General features: G+C 45.3%; 1 protein-coding gene across 1 annotated transcript in view; it reads right to left on the reverse strand.

The window, feature by feature from the left end:
• Nucleotides 1–1,626: 1,626 nt before the first annotated feature.
• Nucleotides 1,627–17,150, reverse strand: part of LOC138196162 (polypeptide N-acetylgalactosaminyltransferase 10-like) — an 86,927-nt gene continuing 71,403 nt past the window's right edge. The window contains exons 8-12 of the mRNA XM_069145956.1: nt 16,754–16,861; nt 8,677–8,898; nt 7,917–8,033; nt 4,424–4,573; nt 1,627–3,352 (exon numbers count right to left, since the gene is read on the reverse strand). Coding sequence (XP_069002057.1) covers nt 3,188–3,352; nt 4,424–4,573; nt 7,917–8,033; nt 8,677–8,898; nt 16,754–16,861 — 762 coding nt within the window. The 3' untranslated portion in view covers nt 1,627–3,187. The remainder of the gene's footprint in view (nt 3,353–4,423; nt 4,574–7,916; nt 8,034–8,676; nt 8,899–16,753; nt 16,862–17,150) is intronic.

A 17,150-nucleotide genomic window follows, 5' to 3' on the forward strand; every position in this document is an offset into this window, starting at 1 on the left:
GGGTACAGAGGTTCATAAACATACTGATGTCTAGTATTCTCAAAATCCCCTGGATCCTGTCCCACAGAACAGCTTGTGTACCATTATCATCATTATTCGCTCTTATTATGCTCCGTGGTCAGGAGAGCAAAAGTGAGAGTTTGGAAACAGACCGAGGGGGCGATGTTTAAAACAAAACGAGGCGCGAGACTGTTGTTTGTAGGCCAAATCACATTCATAGGGCTGATTATCATTCTGAATTTTTAATACCAGTTCCTGAATAGTAATTTTATGAAAATATTTTTTAAGAAAGAAAATCACGTTTTAATGGTAGAAATCTTTCATTTTTTTTAATGCAGTTTGGGGAGAGTGTAAACCGGATTATTTTCTGATGTCGGGGAAAAAAAAACGCTTCACACGCAAGACGACGCATTTTACCGACGTTTCCCCCAAAAAAGGCCCGTTGGTGCGTGTTCGGGCCGAGCGAATTATTCGCTGTGGAGCGACGACGGCGCGCAAAGTCAACGCCAAGACGATAACGTCCGCTGTCACTTCAGCCGTCACGCGACCCGTACGTCCGTGTTGCCAAAGTGAGCGAAATCAGACGCAGATCCACCTCGGCTGAAACGGGAGCGTTTTGATCCACGTGGGCGAGCCGAGCCGGCCGAGGACGGCCGGGGAGGCTGCGTACGGGGGAAGCTGTGACTCACTACCTCTGAGATTTGCTTCTGTGTAAAGGTAGAAAACGTTGTGCCTTTTTTTTTAATTTTTTTTTTTTTTATAACAAAACCATAAAAGTTTGAACCTAATGATGAGGCATTTAAAAATTTTTTTTTTTTTTTTTTTTTTTTATACTAGATAGTATTAAAGTTTGGGACCCAGCCCTATAGACACATACTGTATGATGAATTATTTAGAAAGCAGGAGAAACGTTGCATATAAATTGCCGATGGCCTAATGTGCGATTAAAAAATATACTTTTGCAGTAAGGTCTGTGAGAGGATATGACTTTTTTTTTCTTTTCTTTTGGTCTCCTGCCGACTGTTAGAATGGACGCGGAGCACAACACCGGGATGTGACGATTTAAAATGGCGAACGCTGTACATTTGTTCTGCCTCGCCAAATCGGATCAGAGGCCGGGTGCAGGCGACGGACCAGGACATCCCAGGACATCCCAGAACATCATGTCAAACGGGGGGGGGGGGGGGGGTTCCAACAAAAATCAATCAAAAAGTCAGCCTCCGAACAAAAGAAGAAACGACATTTCATTAAAACGCGGGAAGAAACAAACGAGAAGTCAGAGGGCTTTATAAAGGTGGGTGGCAACATTGGTAAACGGCAACGGTTAATTCCCTTTCCCCCATTAAAGTACTTTGGATTGAACAGGGTGGGGGGAGTGGGGGGGGGGGGGCAACACCGCAACATCGATGTCATGATTTAAAATACGACGCGGGTCCTCTGAGGGTTGGAGGTTAACCTTCGCAGGCGGGGAGCAACTGTGGTGGACAAAGACGTCTTCAGCTTTATTCACAGCGAGCGGTTTTTCACTGACTTTCGAACAAAACGGTGACTTCCTGAATTGAGTGAATTGTTCCCTCATGTTGCTCTGGACCTGTTGGACCCCCCCCTCCCTCCCCCCCCCCCACACACACAAAACAAACACACACCACACAACATCTAGTCCTCTTCCAACAAGGCACTAAGATTTCATTCAAGTTTATCATCCTGTAAGTGCTTTATGCTTTTTTTTCCCCCCCCGCCCCCCTCCCGCACCACCCCCCACGTTCGTCTCAATCCCAGATCTACCTTTGGCGAGCCCATCAGGAATAGTCCCCCCCCCCCCCCTCTGCCCGTCTCTCCTCCTGCTCACACTCTACGCTAAAGTCATGTGTCAGCGCTCGGCTGCCGGCCAATCGGGCGGCGGCACCCCACTGTGAATCAGCTGGCCTGCCAGTCACGCACAGCGAGTCGTCCGGGGCCGGGCGTCTGTTTTGTGGAGTGACTGGACTCCCCCCCCCCCTCCCACCCCCCACCCCTCGGCTCGGCCGCCTGTGACCAGGTCGTTCCGGTGACTGATTGGGAGGCGGCAAAAAAATGCGCACAGCAAGCAGAGAGGTGGGGGGTGGGGGTGGTGGAGGGGTGGGGAGTCAAAGAGGTGTAATGGCAGCTCCTGCCTGCACTATCACAACCATAACGGCAAACGGGTCCTCATGGTGCGGGGCGGGGGGGGGGGGGGGGGGGGGGGGCACGTGAGTCGACTCATCGGTAAATACGGCGAGGAGAGCACGAGAAGAAAAGGAAAAAAAGTAAGAAGCGGGGCGCGTGGTGGCAAAAGGTGGCGATAGCTTTTCCTTTCCGCTCTCTTCGTCATCTTCTACCAGCTACATTTCGAGGCAGCTCCGCCCGCAGACCGGTGGGGGTGGGTGGGTGGTAGGGGTGGGGGGGGGGGGTACAAGCCGAGGGAGGGGACAGACGGGTGGATAAGGGTTGCAAAGGAGAATCAATTCACCAGGTGATTTTCAGAGTGGTTCTGCCTGGCTTCACCCAGGTGTCAGGATGACTTTGGCTCAGCGGGAGCCCCCCCCCCCCCCCTCCCCCGTACCTCCCAACCCCCTCCCTCCCCTCCAGGGAGGTTGTCAGAGCTGGAGGAGACATAAGGGGATTTGAGAGGGAGAATGGAGGTGGGCAAAGGTGCAGTCATGCAGGCGAGATAGAGACGGACACGAAGGCAGAGGCAGAGCAGAAGAGACGAGAGAGACGGAGGATAAAAAAAAAAGACAAATAAAAGGTAGGTGGACGGAGGGAGGAACAAAACTACTGGAAAGAAAGACAACGGGTAAAGGCGGAGGAAATAAAAAAATAATAAAAATAATATAAAAAAAAAAAGGAACGAGGAGGAATGTCAGATAATCGCTGCCACGGCACCACTGTGACAGAACGACTCACACAAAGTCACTTTTCGACACGAACCCGTCCGTCAGAGCTCAACTCTTCAAGTCTTTTCCGCAAAGTGGTGCGTTTAACCACCACCTCACCCTCCACCCTCCACCCACCACCACGGTGTCCCGGCACCCACAAAGAGAAAAAGCTGTCACCTCAGCGTGAGGTAAAGGGGAGGAGGAGGAGGAGGGGAGGGGGGGGGGGGGGGGACACCCCAGCAGCTGCACGTCTGCGCGAGTCCTTTCCTCTCGGATGCGACGGGGGTCTCTCAGTTGGCGGCCCGGTTGAAGCGCTCCAGCACGGTGCCGTTGGTTCTCTCGAACAGCCACTGCTGGCCGGGGGAGGACGGGTCGCACGTGTTCATGAAGACCCGCCGCTCGCTCGGGTTGCTGTCGACGCAGCTGTTACTGACGTGGTGGTACAGACTCTTATCCTGGAGGGCGAAGAAAAGGGGAGAGGAGGAAGGAAATCGTAAACGCCGTGACGCCGAGCCGCAGACGTCACAGGCGGGATACCGCGTACCGAGTTTGATTCCAGTTTTGGCCCGTACTGGAACCAAGTACCGGTAATACAAGTTAGAAATTTGATCCTTATTTTGTAGATTGTGATCTCTTTTGAAAGAATTTACAAACCGCTCTTGGTTTAAAAAAAACAAACAAAACAACCACTATTATATTTCTGTTTTTTAAAGGGCCGAGGCTTTACGCCGATCGAGCGTTGTATTTGCAGCTTTGATTTCCAGAGGAAAGATATTTTTGTGGATTTGAGTCTCGGTGCAGTTTTACATCTGCGTTTTTAAGCTCATCTCTGGAGCTCTTCCAAGAAAATTTGGTTTTGTGTCTTTTGTCTTCAAGGCACGATTAATATCACCGGCCCTCTCTTCTGATTGGCTGACTCTTTTCTGAATAACCAATCACGGATTGAGAGCATTTACACTCTGACACCGTATGTATTACAGCACCAAGATCCGCTTTGTAATAAAAAAAAATGGAAATCTGAATTGATACAACATTGGGTCCATTAGATGAGCTTAAAGTGCAGGTTTTTTAGCTAACTCTGTTAACTTTGAAGCATTACGGCCCGGATCGAGGACAATCAAGCACTTACACCATTCAAGAGGAAACGCTTTGTTATGCTGAGGGACTTCGACATGCATTAAAAATCATTTTTTACAGAAATGAAGCTTTTCCATTTGGTTGTTTACTGCTGCGAACACGCTCGTTGGTGACCGCATTAAGTCCCACCAACGTGGCCTCCCGTATGACACGTAGTGTTACGACGGGAGCTTACAGCTGCATAACGAGGTCCTATTAATATTCAATCGGCTTCGGGGTAGATTCCGATTCCCTTCCAAAACGTGCAAAAACTTCGGCGGATGATAAATTGGCCTCGGAGTCATTCGTTTTGAAGCGATTTGCATTTTGACGTTTTGTAATGAAAGCGCAGGGAGAGAACAATATGTTCTGAAATGCGAAGGCGTAAAGACGACGCGTCTCTGACGCACCTTTCTGTAGCGCCACAGCTGGTTGCCCTTCATGCCGTGACAGTCGTACAGGGTGACGGGGCTGTTGTGGGAGATGGCGTCGAAGCAGACTTTTTTAGTGTGCATGGGGTCGCCCACCCGGATGTCCTCCCTCCAGCCGAAGGTGAACACCTGCGGGGGGAACACAGTCGTGTCGGGTTGTCACATTTGTTCTCGCGTGTGAAGCGAAAGGGGAAAAAAAAAAAAAAAAAGGGGACCGCTCAACGGCGACGTGAAGGAAACGGACCGGAGGGAGACATGAAAGTCTTTCAAAGTTAGAAACACAATGCGTGTAGTTCGAAGTTTTGTACCTGCAGTGAACCAATTGGACTTTAAAAAAAAAAAAATTATTCCTATTTTAATTATTTTTTAAGTAAGACATTTCAACTATGAAAAAGCAGCAACGAAAAAAAGGTCCCGAGGCTTTTTTTTTCTCCCCGTTTCAGGTCCGTGTTATAATTGCAAGTGCTCCATGCACCTGACTGCGGTGTACTCGGTCTGTGCCCAACAGAAACCTTCAACTTTTTTGATCCCGCCTTTTAGAGTAAAAATGTCAAAAATATTTTTTGCCACTATACATTAATATAATACTTTCTTCCTCCCCTGGCTTTAGCCCTCACACTTATTGGCTGAACCAAATTAAAGCTCCTTCGTACCGTGATGCTTTTCTAAATTTGTGGAGGAAATCTAAAAAAAAAAAAAAAAAAAAGGTGTCGAGGAGGTTCCCCCCGACTTGGCAAACTATTTGAGTATTATTGTGGCCTTCGCATTCATTATTCATCGGCATTTTGTTGATCATGTGTGGCATTATTTCTTTCATTAAACCTGTCGCCAGAAACTTGGGAGTAATGTTTGACTCCCGGTTAAGCTTTGAAACACGGATCCAAAAAAAATGGTCCAGTCCTGCTTCCTTCAATTAAGAACCATCTCCAGAATCAAACCCATGCCGTCACACTCTGACCTGGAAAAAGGAATTCATGCACTCATTTTCTCTCGACTCGACCGCTGCAACTCCCTCCTTTCTGGCATGAACCAAAAATCTCTCTCCCGCCTCCAACTAGTCCTTAGTTAGCTTCGGCTTCTTACTGGTCTTAACAGACGACATCACATCACTCCAGTTCTGGCCTCTCTCCACTGGCTCCCGGTTGGTTTTAGAATTGATTTTAAGATTTTGTTGATCACTTTTAAGGCCCGCCTGGGTCTGGCCCCGAGCTACATTACTGAAATGTTAGCCCCGTATGAGCCAACTCGCAGCCTTGGATCCTCCGGTGGGGCCCTTCTGGCCGTTCCAAAGTCGAGGTTTAAATCAAAGGGTGGCCGTGCTTTTGCCATTAGAGCCCCTCGACTTTGGAACGACCTACCTGAGGAGATAAGGCTCGCAGAATCACTGACTTATTTTAAATCACTTCTTAAAAACCATTTTTATAGAATTGCTATTAAGTGATGTCGTCCTTGTTTGGTTATGCAGTTTTTTTGTTCTCCTGTTTTTGTTTGTTTGTTTTATTCTTTTATTTATTTGTTTGTTTTCTATTCCATTTGCTCGTCTTGGTTATTTGTTTGGTTTCCTTGCATTCATTACCTTTATGGTTTGTTTTTTTTTGCCTCCTGTTTTCTTAAATGTTTACCGGTATTGACGTTATGTTACGACTATGCTTCGCTTCTCTGTAGAGCACTTTGTAAACTCTGTTTTTAAAGGTGCTATATAAATAAAGTTATTATTATTATTTCATTTTCCGTGATAGTGACGGACTGAAGCAGCTCCACAAACTTTCGTCATCATCATCTCCTCTTGTACGGAACCAAAAAGCCCTGACAAGGACAGCTGCCAGAGGCCTCCAGTGATTTGCAGCGAATCCATTTCTCGCTGGCTCCGAATGCAGATCGCAACTGTGACACAAATTAAACTACAATGCATCTTCAGATTAAAGCAATTAAACTGTCAGAGCTCTGAGGCGCAGTATTTCAGCTGTGGAAACAAAAGGGGACATTCAATCCATTAAGGTTGTATTATGAGCCCGGCTTAAAGGTCTTCAGTCTGACGTGCGAGTACAAACAGAGTCCTTCGGAACAATGCGAAGATAATAAAGCCTCTGTTGCGAGCGCTCTTTGTGCGTGACATTTATGTGTGTTTAGCCAAAGAAACACAATTACTAAAGAGACAATATGTAAACAACAGTCAAATCTCAGGAGAGAAACCGAAAGTCTTGGGATTCCTCTTCGGAAAGACACAGAAAATCTGTCTCACGACCCAAACGTTTCGACTGAGATTTAAAAAAAAAAAAAGTTTCCTTCGGACCCTTTTTATGTCCCGTGATCTCAGTATTGGACTGAAGGATGACTGCTGCAACAAATCAAATCAAAGAGAGTCTGGGCAGATCAACCCGTTTCCATTCTTAGGAGATTCTGAACTCCTGCCTCGCCTTCAGCAACGTGTGGGCCGCCCCAAACGATTCCCTCTCTCGGTGCGAGTGTCCGTGCGTCTCGCTATAAACGAAGGTAGACCGACAAAAAAAAAAAAAAAAAATGGGACAGTTCTGGCTCGTCGCTCCGGCCATCAAGCCAGAACCACTGCAGGTCGGCCCGCAAGAGCGGCGGAGGCCCGGACGCCGCCGCGCCGAATCTGCTCAAATACACTCGCAAATCAGCTCATGCATCCTAAAGGAAACGCCGGGGTTTAATTCGTGCGCTTTTATTCCAGTGAAGACGGGCGTTTTCTCATCGATACCCACAGTAGCAGTTTGTTAATTCTGCGGATTAGAGATTTTCTTTCGCGCCGCCCACGGAGGATCGGCGGGAAGCACGTCAAGCGTACTTCGCTGCCCACGAGGTTGTGCTCGTTTCCCCCTGCGCTGTTCTCCCTTTCGACAAATGAATTAATGATCAACGAGAAATACTTTAGATTGTTTAACGTGTGGTGATTACACAAGCCTCAGTCAGCCGCCTACAGAAAAGAGACGGATCGCGGTGAAGCTGCCCGTCCGGCCCACGGCTCTTCAAACACGGTGTCACATTAGCCAGCAGGAAATTAACGGGGCAGAGACCGAAGAATGCGTCATCTATACAAAAGCAGATTTAAAAATAAACCCAGTTTTACTTTATTCTCATTAGACCTCCATGTGAGCTTTTCAAAAAAAGATGCTCACAGCGACGTGTGCATCGACTTGATCCAGTGATTTCATAGTTATAATAAACTAGTCAAAATATTGAACATGCATTTACTTCTTTTGCAAACATTATAAATGAACACGTTTGCGTGTGTTTAGGAACTTCTCGGGCGTATTTTTGTGTTATTTTGCATGCTTTCTTTGATACCGCCCTGTCCGCGCGAACATGTTCCGTCAACTTCTGCCTGCCCGCCTTCTGCATTACTTTATGGTACCCGTTCAAGCTCCAAATGAAAACTGAGCTCTGAGGAGTTGGAACGAGGTTAACAAGTCATACTTTCAAATCAAAACACAAAGTTTTGGCTGCTCACCTGTCCGTGGCTCCAGCTCACGTCGCCCCGACCCTTCACGCAGCTCTCCATGCGGATGGGACTCCCGGACACAAAGTGTTTGCTCTCCATACACATGCCGCTGCCCACGTTACGGATCTACGAACACAAACACGCACAGAGAGTCACGTCAACACAAAAGGACACGGGTGTCGAGGGGTCAGTCAGCAGGAGCCATCCGTCATTCATCCAGGAACAGTTTGAAGTCCTTCAAGAATATGAAGAAAAAAAAATGCGTCAAACCGCCGAGGCAGATTTAAAGCAGTGTTACACCCCAAATTTGATGTATTTTGAGAAGCATGACGATCCCAATTAAGCTCCTGTTCTTGTTGAATAGGGTGCGATCCGAGTGCATTTCCCGGCAGCAGTCTGGTACGACAGACCAGTCGGGACTGTTGGAGTCAAATGGCATTCATTTTTTTTTTTTGACTGCTTCTCGAGTCATTTTTGAAGAAGCTGCTACTAATGATCGGAATCTTCCCGCCCGCCATGACACACCACTGGAGAAAAAAACAATGAGACGCTAATAACGAGAAAAAGGAAAAAAAATGATCTTCAGACTGAAGCGCTGGCTCACAAGCCAACATATCTAAAATACATTTAGAGAGAAAAAGCAGCTTAATGTGGGACCAAACAAATGAGCTCAAGCTGTTTTTATCTGATGTTCACGATGCTGTGTCTCGTTGATCTTGATCTACTTTTTCCATTGGCTTGTTATAAAGCATTTGTTAACAGGCTGTACCTCTCCCCATGCAGCAGCAGGAGGCTCCACCGGTGGGTAGTGTTTGGGCAGATCCCAGGCCACCTCGCTCATGAACCACTTGAAGCTCTTGCAGTTGAGTCGGTTCCTGAGCTCCTTCTGCAGCGTCATGTCTCCCGCCGACAGGTGGCGGTACTCGGGCCGCCGCTGGTAGATGTACTCGGCGTACTCGTCCATCCACACCTCGGCCACGCGCTTCAGGTTCTGGAATGACAATAAGTGCATATTTTACTCCAAATCTTAGGTGCTCTTTTTGCTCTGATGAGGCTCAGCGGTAACTCGGTTTGGTTCGGGAGCTTCATCCACGGACGCAGACCGGAATAACTTTGCTGTGATGGAGTTGATTCTTTAAATAAGAAGCAGATGATCGCAGTTTCTCCCAAAGGGGGAACTTTGCTAATTCAGTGTGAACGTGATGAACACGGCATCACTTTGGTTTTTGGAGCAGCGCGACAAACTGTCGACGCAACATTGACGTTGAGTATTATCACCTCATGATGGAGTTATGGCATTTTTATTTGACCTTTTTATTTGACCAAGGAAGTCCCATTGAGATCAAAATCTCTTTTACGAGGGAGATCTGGCCGAGATAGCAGCCGTACAATTTCACTAACATTAAACTGAAACATACACAACATAATATACAAAATCCACAATGAGCAGCGATTCAAACACAGCGACCTCTTCAGAAAAACACACACGACTCAGTCACCATATTCTTTTTTTTTTTTTTTTTTTTTACCAGAAAACAGCCTATTTACACACATGACACATACGTGTGTATGTAGTGGCCCGATGGGCAACATTTACTCTTTCAGTAATCAGCTTTCAGCTCTAATTTTGGTCCCGTTGAGGTAAAATCAGGGCTCTTTAGCGTTGGATGTTGCACGACGAGCAGGTGACGTACAGTGAATTAAAGCAGTGAAACGGCAGGTCGTGAAGTGAAAGCAACGAATTGAGATTGGGGACTCGGAGCTGCGGGACCGTGTGTGATGTGACGGGGCGTGCGTGCAACAGTAAACCCGCAGAGAATTTTCATTCGACTCTGCAAATTCGTGAAATCCACTGGTAATACCAACGCGTATTAAGTCCTCTTTCCTTGAGGATAAGGTGACAAGTTGGGGCTCAGTTTCACTTCAACATCGTTAATCCATTCAAACCCTCAGAGTCAAGTGATTCCCAGTAGATTTGTTCCTAACAACTTGTCGGACGATCCAGCTTTCGTTTCGTGGTGCTACAGTTTATATTTAACACACTTGATTTTTCAAGAACCCACGTTTGAGAGGAAGAGGAAAAGCAGGATGCAGAATAATACAAGTAAAGTGTTGGTGGACTTTATAATAGAGCACAGCCAAGGCTATCCGTTGTGTTTGTACCGGCTAACATTTACATCACGTGCAAAAAATATCAACAGCGATTGTCGATGCGAACGGAAATCTTCTGGGAGGGAATGAAATCCACTTCAACGGCTGAAACTCGAGTGGTCCGTTAGCGGATGTTTCTGGGCGTCGTGTCGCCACTGAAACGCAGACTGAGCCGCCATTTGTACTTCGTGCCATCCTTGATGTTTTGATTGATTTGACATGACAAAATGATCAAAGCCGCTCAGTGGAAAGGAGGCCAGTCATCATACAGGACCTGTCGCCGAGCGTCGGGAGGCGAGTGATGAGGGAAAAAAAAACAGAAGCGACTTGTCTCTAGTCATGAAAGCGGGATACAACACTGAACTGAATTATGTGCTAATTTACAAGGTGCCTTAATAAAAGACTGAAATGTTTCAGCGTTACCTCTTTTTATATATCTGGTCTGAGGAAGCTGTGATGTCTGATTATGTCTCGTCATTCTACGCGGTTCTGAAACATTATGTAGATCTGTGAAGCAACTGACTGAGAAATTTGCAATATTTAAAGTGGAGGGGAGACCATGTGACCACTTAGACATCTGGGAAAATGTATATAACTTAAGTCCCTTAATACAAGTGATATCAACAAGTTTGGAGACAACTTTTGTTGCTGATGAACTGAGTGCAGCACAACTCCAGATAATGTCGCCCCTCGGAAGAAGAGAGTCATGAACCAGAGGAGGCTGTCTCCATGGTACAACTCACCATTACGCTCTAAGCAGGCAACTCAAAAGCTGGAAAGGAAGTGGCGTTCCACTAATTAAGAAGAATTTCACCTGGCCTGGAAGGATCATTTCATATCATATAAACAAGCTCTTCGTGAGGCCAGAACTGCATATTATTCATCATTAATGGAGGAAAACAAAAACAACCCCAGGTTTCTTTTCAGCACTGTAGCCAGGCTGACGAAGAGTCACAGCTCTGCTGAGCCGTCTATCCCTTCAGCTCTCAGCAGTATCAACTTCTTCACCAATAAAATTGTTACCATGACGGAGAGAATCGGGCCGACCCTTCCTGCCACTGATGTGTTGCTAAAAGCACAGCAGCCCTGGAAGCGACCGTGGGACCAGATTTACACCTTGAACATTTCTCTCCTGTTGAGCTGTCTGAGCTAACTGCCAAGTATTTCCTCATCTGGATCCCATCCCAACGAAACTCCTCAAGGAAGTCTTCCCACCGGTACGTGAATATTCGTGATTTCTCCGTGGACCTGAAACTTGGAGCAGATGTTTTGGGGAACTAAAAAAAAAGAAAAGAAAAGTAGTAGGGAGCCAAATTCAGCGGCTATGTTGGCGGCGTAGGGGGAAGGTAACGATGATTGCGGTGTTGTGGGTGAGAAACTTGGAGAACCCAATTGTCACCGCGCCACAATTCAGGTCGTTCGCGGTGAATGTTTTTCCTTCAGACGCCTTTAGAACGTCACAGTAGAACTCAGTGTTGACAGTCTGACCCTGCGCAGATGAATTCTTGGTGCACAACCTCGTGAATGTCCAAGAAAAACCAACCTGGTTGAGCTCCTGACCTGATGCACCCTCTTCGGTTTTGGACAGTCTTAAAACGCAAATACCACTCGGAACAAATTCCACAGCACATTGCTCCATTGCTCCGTTGCTGAAGCATTTTGAGGATTTCCGCTGCCCGGAGTTGGACACAACATGTGATGTGCGCTCTCTGCTCAAGTCCATGCTGAAATTGCGAATGTGCACAAACCAGTGGTCACAAAAACACGTAGGTGCTGATGTTGATCAATTGACATAACTTGGAACACATAAAAAAAGTAATTGCTTCCCTTTGCTCTGTGCACATCCCTGTTCTGCGCTTGTCGGTTGGATGTAGCAGCGCAGTCATTAAGCATAGCGAATGGGAAACTGTGAGATTGGCAAGACTCATAGAAACCTGGAGCATAAAGAGAAGGAATTAAGAAGCAGAAAGCCTCATTGTTTCACTTCCCTTTAAACCTGCACCACCTGCAGATCTGGTGTAAATACTCTGACATCTTGAACATAAAGTGCCAAGAAACTGTTTCAGTGTTTAGGGTGGAAAAAGGAAAACTCCATCACTGCCCTTTTTTACATTGTATAATCTGCGTGTTGGTGTGGCCTACATATAAATGATACAAGCAAATGAAGAGCGCTGGGATTTGAGCTGATTTTGTGAAAAGAATTCCTAGAATTCCTTCTAGGTTTTGGATCTCGAGTGCTCTTTTTTTGCGTTCCTCTTTAATCTTTAAATGTATTTATATCGGAAGTGTTTTCACTTGACGACAACAAAGCTGTTGAGCGGACTCAAAATGTGCTGGTATGTGTCCTTGATTTGGCAAAAGATGTTTATGCAGAGACTTAATGGTGGAAGCTTGCAAAAAAAAAGCTTAAATATCGACATCCACTGGTTGAAGTGGATTATTCTGTGTACATGAAGCGGCAGCCAACAATGGTCACCCATTGGTTTACGAAAGGCTGTAATGAAGCCTCGAGTTTGGATTTTGGCCGGCGCATCTTGCTAGTTCGGAGCAGGAAGTGACCATATTTGGACGAGCTGGGGGAGGAGCAAGCGGTGTAACTAACTCGATCTGATTACCTACCCGACGATAACCACGTCCCGCCCAGCGATAGCCGTAACCTGACTGCAACAAAAGGCCTGTCAATCAAACAAACACGCCCCCAAATACACGGCTTTTTTAAGCTTATTTTCTAATTAAAAAAAGGACGATTTTCAGATGGACCAACAGTAAACTAATTAGATGGAGTGACTTTAGCTGACAAAACTGAAATAAATTGTGCAAAAAATGGGTTAGGGTTAGAATTGACTTAATTTTATAGGACTAGTTGAATGAGAGTCCATGGAGCTGGAGGCTTTTTGGAGCCAACCTCTAGTGGCACTTGGTGGTATTGCAGCTTAAGGCACTTCCGCATTGGCCTCATTTTTCAGATTCGGAAGCTTGGTCCACTTTTATATGCAGTCAATGGTTTACAATTAGGCAACTAAACTACCCATTTTTTTGATTTTATCACATACAGAAAGTACTACCCATTTGTTTCGGTCAACCTCCGTCTCAAGAAAACATCTATCTATAAAAGATACGCAGTTATACATTTTAATTTGATACACGGATAACTTCAACATGTTCTTTAAGTTTCCCTTCAATTGCAAACATGAAAGATTTGCACCCGAGCGTTGGGAAATCCATCTTTCTGAAGCCTTTGAGGTGTAAAAAGCACAAAGCCTCCCAGGTAGGTAGGTAGGCACGCATGTCTGGGAAAACAGATGGTAACGGTCTTGGAGGTACGGATGGGGAAATGAACGAGAATAGCGCTTTTAAGCAATCCTCCCTGGAAAGAATAAAAAGCAAAAATCCTGCAACCCTTGGAGGTGCAGGTGTAGTGGAACAAAGCCTCCAGCCAGATACTCACTCCCCGTGGAACAGCTTATTGCCTGCAGCGAAAACTCAGGCTCTGTGCTCTCAAGGTGAAGAGTAGTTCACTGGTTCTATTTCCCTGCATGTTGACTCGACTCAGAAGGGGGTTTGGAGGTGGGGGGGGGGTCCTCTGATGCACACACGGGATTGTCTGTGAATGTGTCTGCACAGACCTGCTGAGGGTTCTTTGGCCATTTGTACAACTACGGTAACTTTAAGAGTAGGTAATATCCTCTATGCACCTTCATTAAGAAAAATGTTTCGCTTACAATGATTGTATGGACGAGAAATGCACACACAACTAACACTAGTTTAGTATTGGAACAGCCTACAGAAAAGAAAGACTTTAATTCTCACCTGAGGCAAAGAACTTTGAGATCGTGACTGAAACGCCTTCTTGTGAACTGCGACTAAATCCTCTAAATAAACTCTTTATTGATTTCCCTTGTAGGAGTTCTCTGTGTCCATAACTGGCAAAAAAAAAAACTTCTGACTTTTAGGACGCTTGCAGATAAGGTACGACAGCTCTGTACAAGAGATGCGAATCCTCACTGGACTCGAGGTTCGATTTCGATTCACCTGTCAATGATTGTAATGCACGATACAGCTCGATGCAGTTTAGAGAGTGGGAGTGCAACTTCAACACACAGATGTCCCCTAAACGCCTCATTTGCAGCTTATCGGCAGCAGCCTCGCGTCGTCACTCAGTTATGGACGTCCAGCAATTCAGACAAATGTGTCGTTTAAAAAAAGTGAAATACGGTCATTCACTCTTTAATTTACAATTCTGATTAGGTAGATTGAAAAATGACAATTTCTTCTGGCCTTACTCTGGCCTGGTGATGGAGAAAAGGAGATTAATTGTATTTCAAAACTACCCCAAGTATCTTACAGAGGAGAGGTTTGTTCATTTTGGCCTCACAGTTTTGGAGCTGTTGCTGACTAAATTCCGGGATGGTTTTTCAGGTGGAAAAATTAAAAAAAAATTAACCGAGGGCTAAAGGGGTTAAAGCTCATTACATATTATGTAAACTCATTATTTAAATTACCATTACTAAAACCAGCCCTTCCTTGCATGCATTTCATCATCTAACTGGCGCAACACTCCCCCACCAACATCCCACACTATGCTTTTAAAAGAGCTGCTGCTTTTAGGTAGAATGAAGGGGTAATCTCAGTGTGATTTGCGGGAAAATGCCACATTTTGAAGTGGTTTTCATGACCTTTTTCATCCACACTTACACCGTGTCTGAAACTCTTTTACCTCCCTCTCCTCTTTCAGTCGGCCGACAACAAAAAGCTTTCCTGCGAAGAGCTCCCTCTCCGAACTCTTCATCTGCTCCCAAACTTTCAATAAAGCTTCTTTCTGATGCATCTCGAGTGTCCAGTCTGTGGCGATTCTCTTGTCCGACATTCTTTGAAAAACATTTTCAGAAGAAAATAGTTTCAATAGTTTTGTGTCTGAGTCTTTGTGAAAACCCATTTAAGTGAAGCATGCTCCCATTTAGGACAGCTCAGCTCGGTTCGGCTCTTTTTACTTTTTCGTAGTCCAAACTCTGGCTTCGCCAAGCTAAAACTCATATTTAACAACAGGTCAGTGAGTTCAGGCCACTTTGTGATAAATGAACAAGTTATAACATTACTATTTCCATTTTAAATCACTACATGTTCAGCTATTTAGACTACAGTCCCATCCAAGGCTCGTTTTTGGGTTTAAATCTTTTTAAATTGCTACACGGCGAAAGACACAAGGTATTAAACGGAGCTCATCACAGCCAGAGGTACAGTAAATATTTCAGTTTTGTTAAATCTGCTGCCTGTTTGATATCAGTATTCAATACAGCTCTCACGAAGGGCTAATGGTCAGATCAAGAAGGCAAAAACAGAGGCCAAGAGGTTTAATTACACATTCAGGTGCGCCAAACAGAGCCAGGTGTCAGACTGAAGCTGAGTCATGCATAATGAATAATGTTCAGCTACAGGCCAGATGACCTTTGTTTTTTGTTGTTTTTTTTAACACTCGTACTGTGTAAAAGCGTTACAGCTCCAGTGGAATACAGGAAGGTGAAATAATTTCTGGAAAACTGTGAAGGCTACAGATTTTGTCGACACATTTTACGACTGCGAAGCAACGAGCACAGAAGGTGTGAGAGGTGTGTTCTTGTCACTGTGGTGGCAAATTTAGTGGTCTCTCATTCAATGCTCCTCTTTGGTATTTTGTTTGCCGTTTTTGATGTTCTTAGCCAGCGTTTCTCAATTGGTGGGTTGCGACCCAAAAGTGGGTCGTGAATGTGTGCACGGGAGAAAGAAAGAAAGAGGGAAAAGAAAGTCAAACTTCAGTTGTTGCGCTTTTGTTTGCGTCTCTGATAATGCATCGTGCGCAGCAGCCATTTGCTGCCAGCGTTGTCTTGACGATAACGACTAAAACTAACATTGTCACATTAGTAGTTAGCCTTCGTAAGCAGGTGTAGGATTAGGTAAATCTGGCTTTTTATTTAGTCCAAGATAAGTCTGCTTTTTAAATTCATATTTAATGCAATTAAATTCAGATTTAAAAAAAAAACCTTGTTTGATTGTTAGTCTGCATTTAAATTTTAGTTTAGTTTTTTTTTGCCACATTTGCACTTCACATGCACTTTTTGCTGATATCTTGTTTCTAACAATGCATGAAGGAATTCTGTATTTCTGCACTATTTATATTTTTTTGTGAAATAAAATGAAAAAAAAACTATGGTCAAAATAATAAACATGAAATATGTAGGTCCTAAAACCAGTTGAGAACCATTGCTGTATGCAATAAGTATATTTTGGTTGGTGCTGAGGTTTGACAGTCAGGCGCTATCTTACACTAATGCTTCTGCCACCACCCGATTGCAATTAAAATATACAGAAATACTCCACGGCCGCATCTCCTTCCAAGAGAGAAAAAGGTTTGTTCTACCCTGCGTGATGCCCAAAACTCACTGTTGGCAGTTTGCATCCTTATCTACAGGCATTCTGCGCTACGGGCAGCAAGAGAGCTAAAAAACCTCTGCAAAAAACAACAACAACTGAACCTATCAGCAGGACAAGATACCACTCAGGTAATTTATACTCAAACCTCTATACATTCATTGTAAGACATTTAAGATCTAGATTTTGGCACAGAAACAGTGTTTTTTTTTCTTTTTTTCTCTCACAACACTGAAGACAGTTGTTCCATGTGTTCACGTTAACATGCTATAAAATGATGCGAGACTCACCCGGGCCAGGCTGACACCACCAGGGACTTTGTAGGGAACATACTTCCTGTAGATGTGTCCTACCCTGGAGCAAGGGATGTCCTCCATCCGACCACCACACATCCACACCTGCAGAGTCACAGAGGGAGCGATAAAGATTATATCACGGGGAGGAGGGGGGTTTGCGGCGTTTGTGTAACCGAACAGCGTGAATATCAGATGAACGGGGTCATCGGAATCCGAGAAGAAAAAACAAAGGCAATGTGAGAAAAAAGACAAAAGCGTGGGAAGACGCGATGAAGACAAAAGCGATGGAGAGCAGACGGGGTCAAAAATGTAAAGACAACGGAGGGAAGGATGGAGTGGGAGGATGAGTCCTAAACGCGCGGACATGTATGCACGGGGCTGCAGGGTCGCG

This window comes from Embiotoca jacksoni, unplaced genomic scaffold (assembly GCF_022577435.1).
Source record: "Embiotoca jacksoni isolate LCO1_2020_lvr unplaced genomic scaffold, fEmbJac1.0.p SCAF_13, whole genome shotgun sequence".
NCBI classification, from domain to species: Eukaryota; Metazoa; Chordata; class Actinopteri; family Embiotocidae; genus Embiotoca; species Embiotoca jacksoni.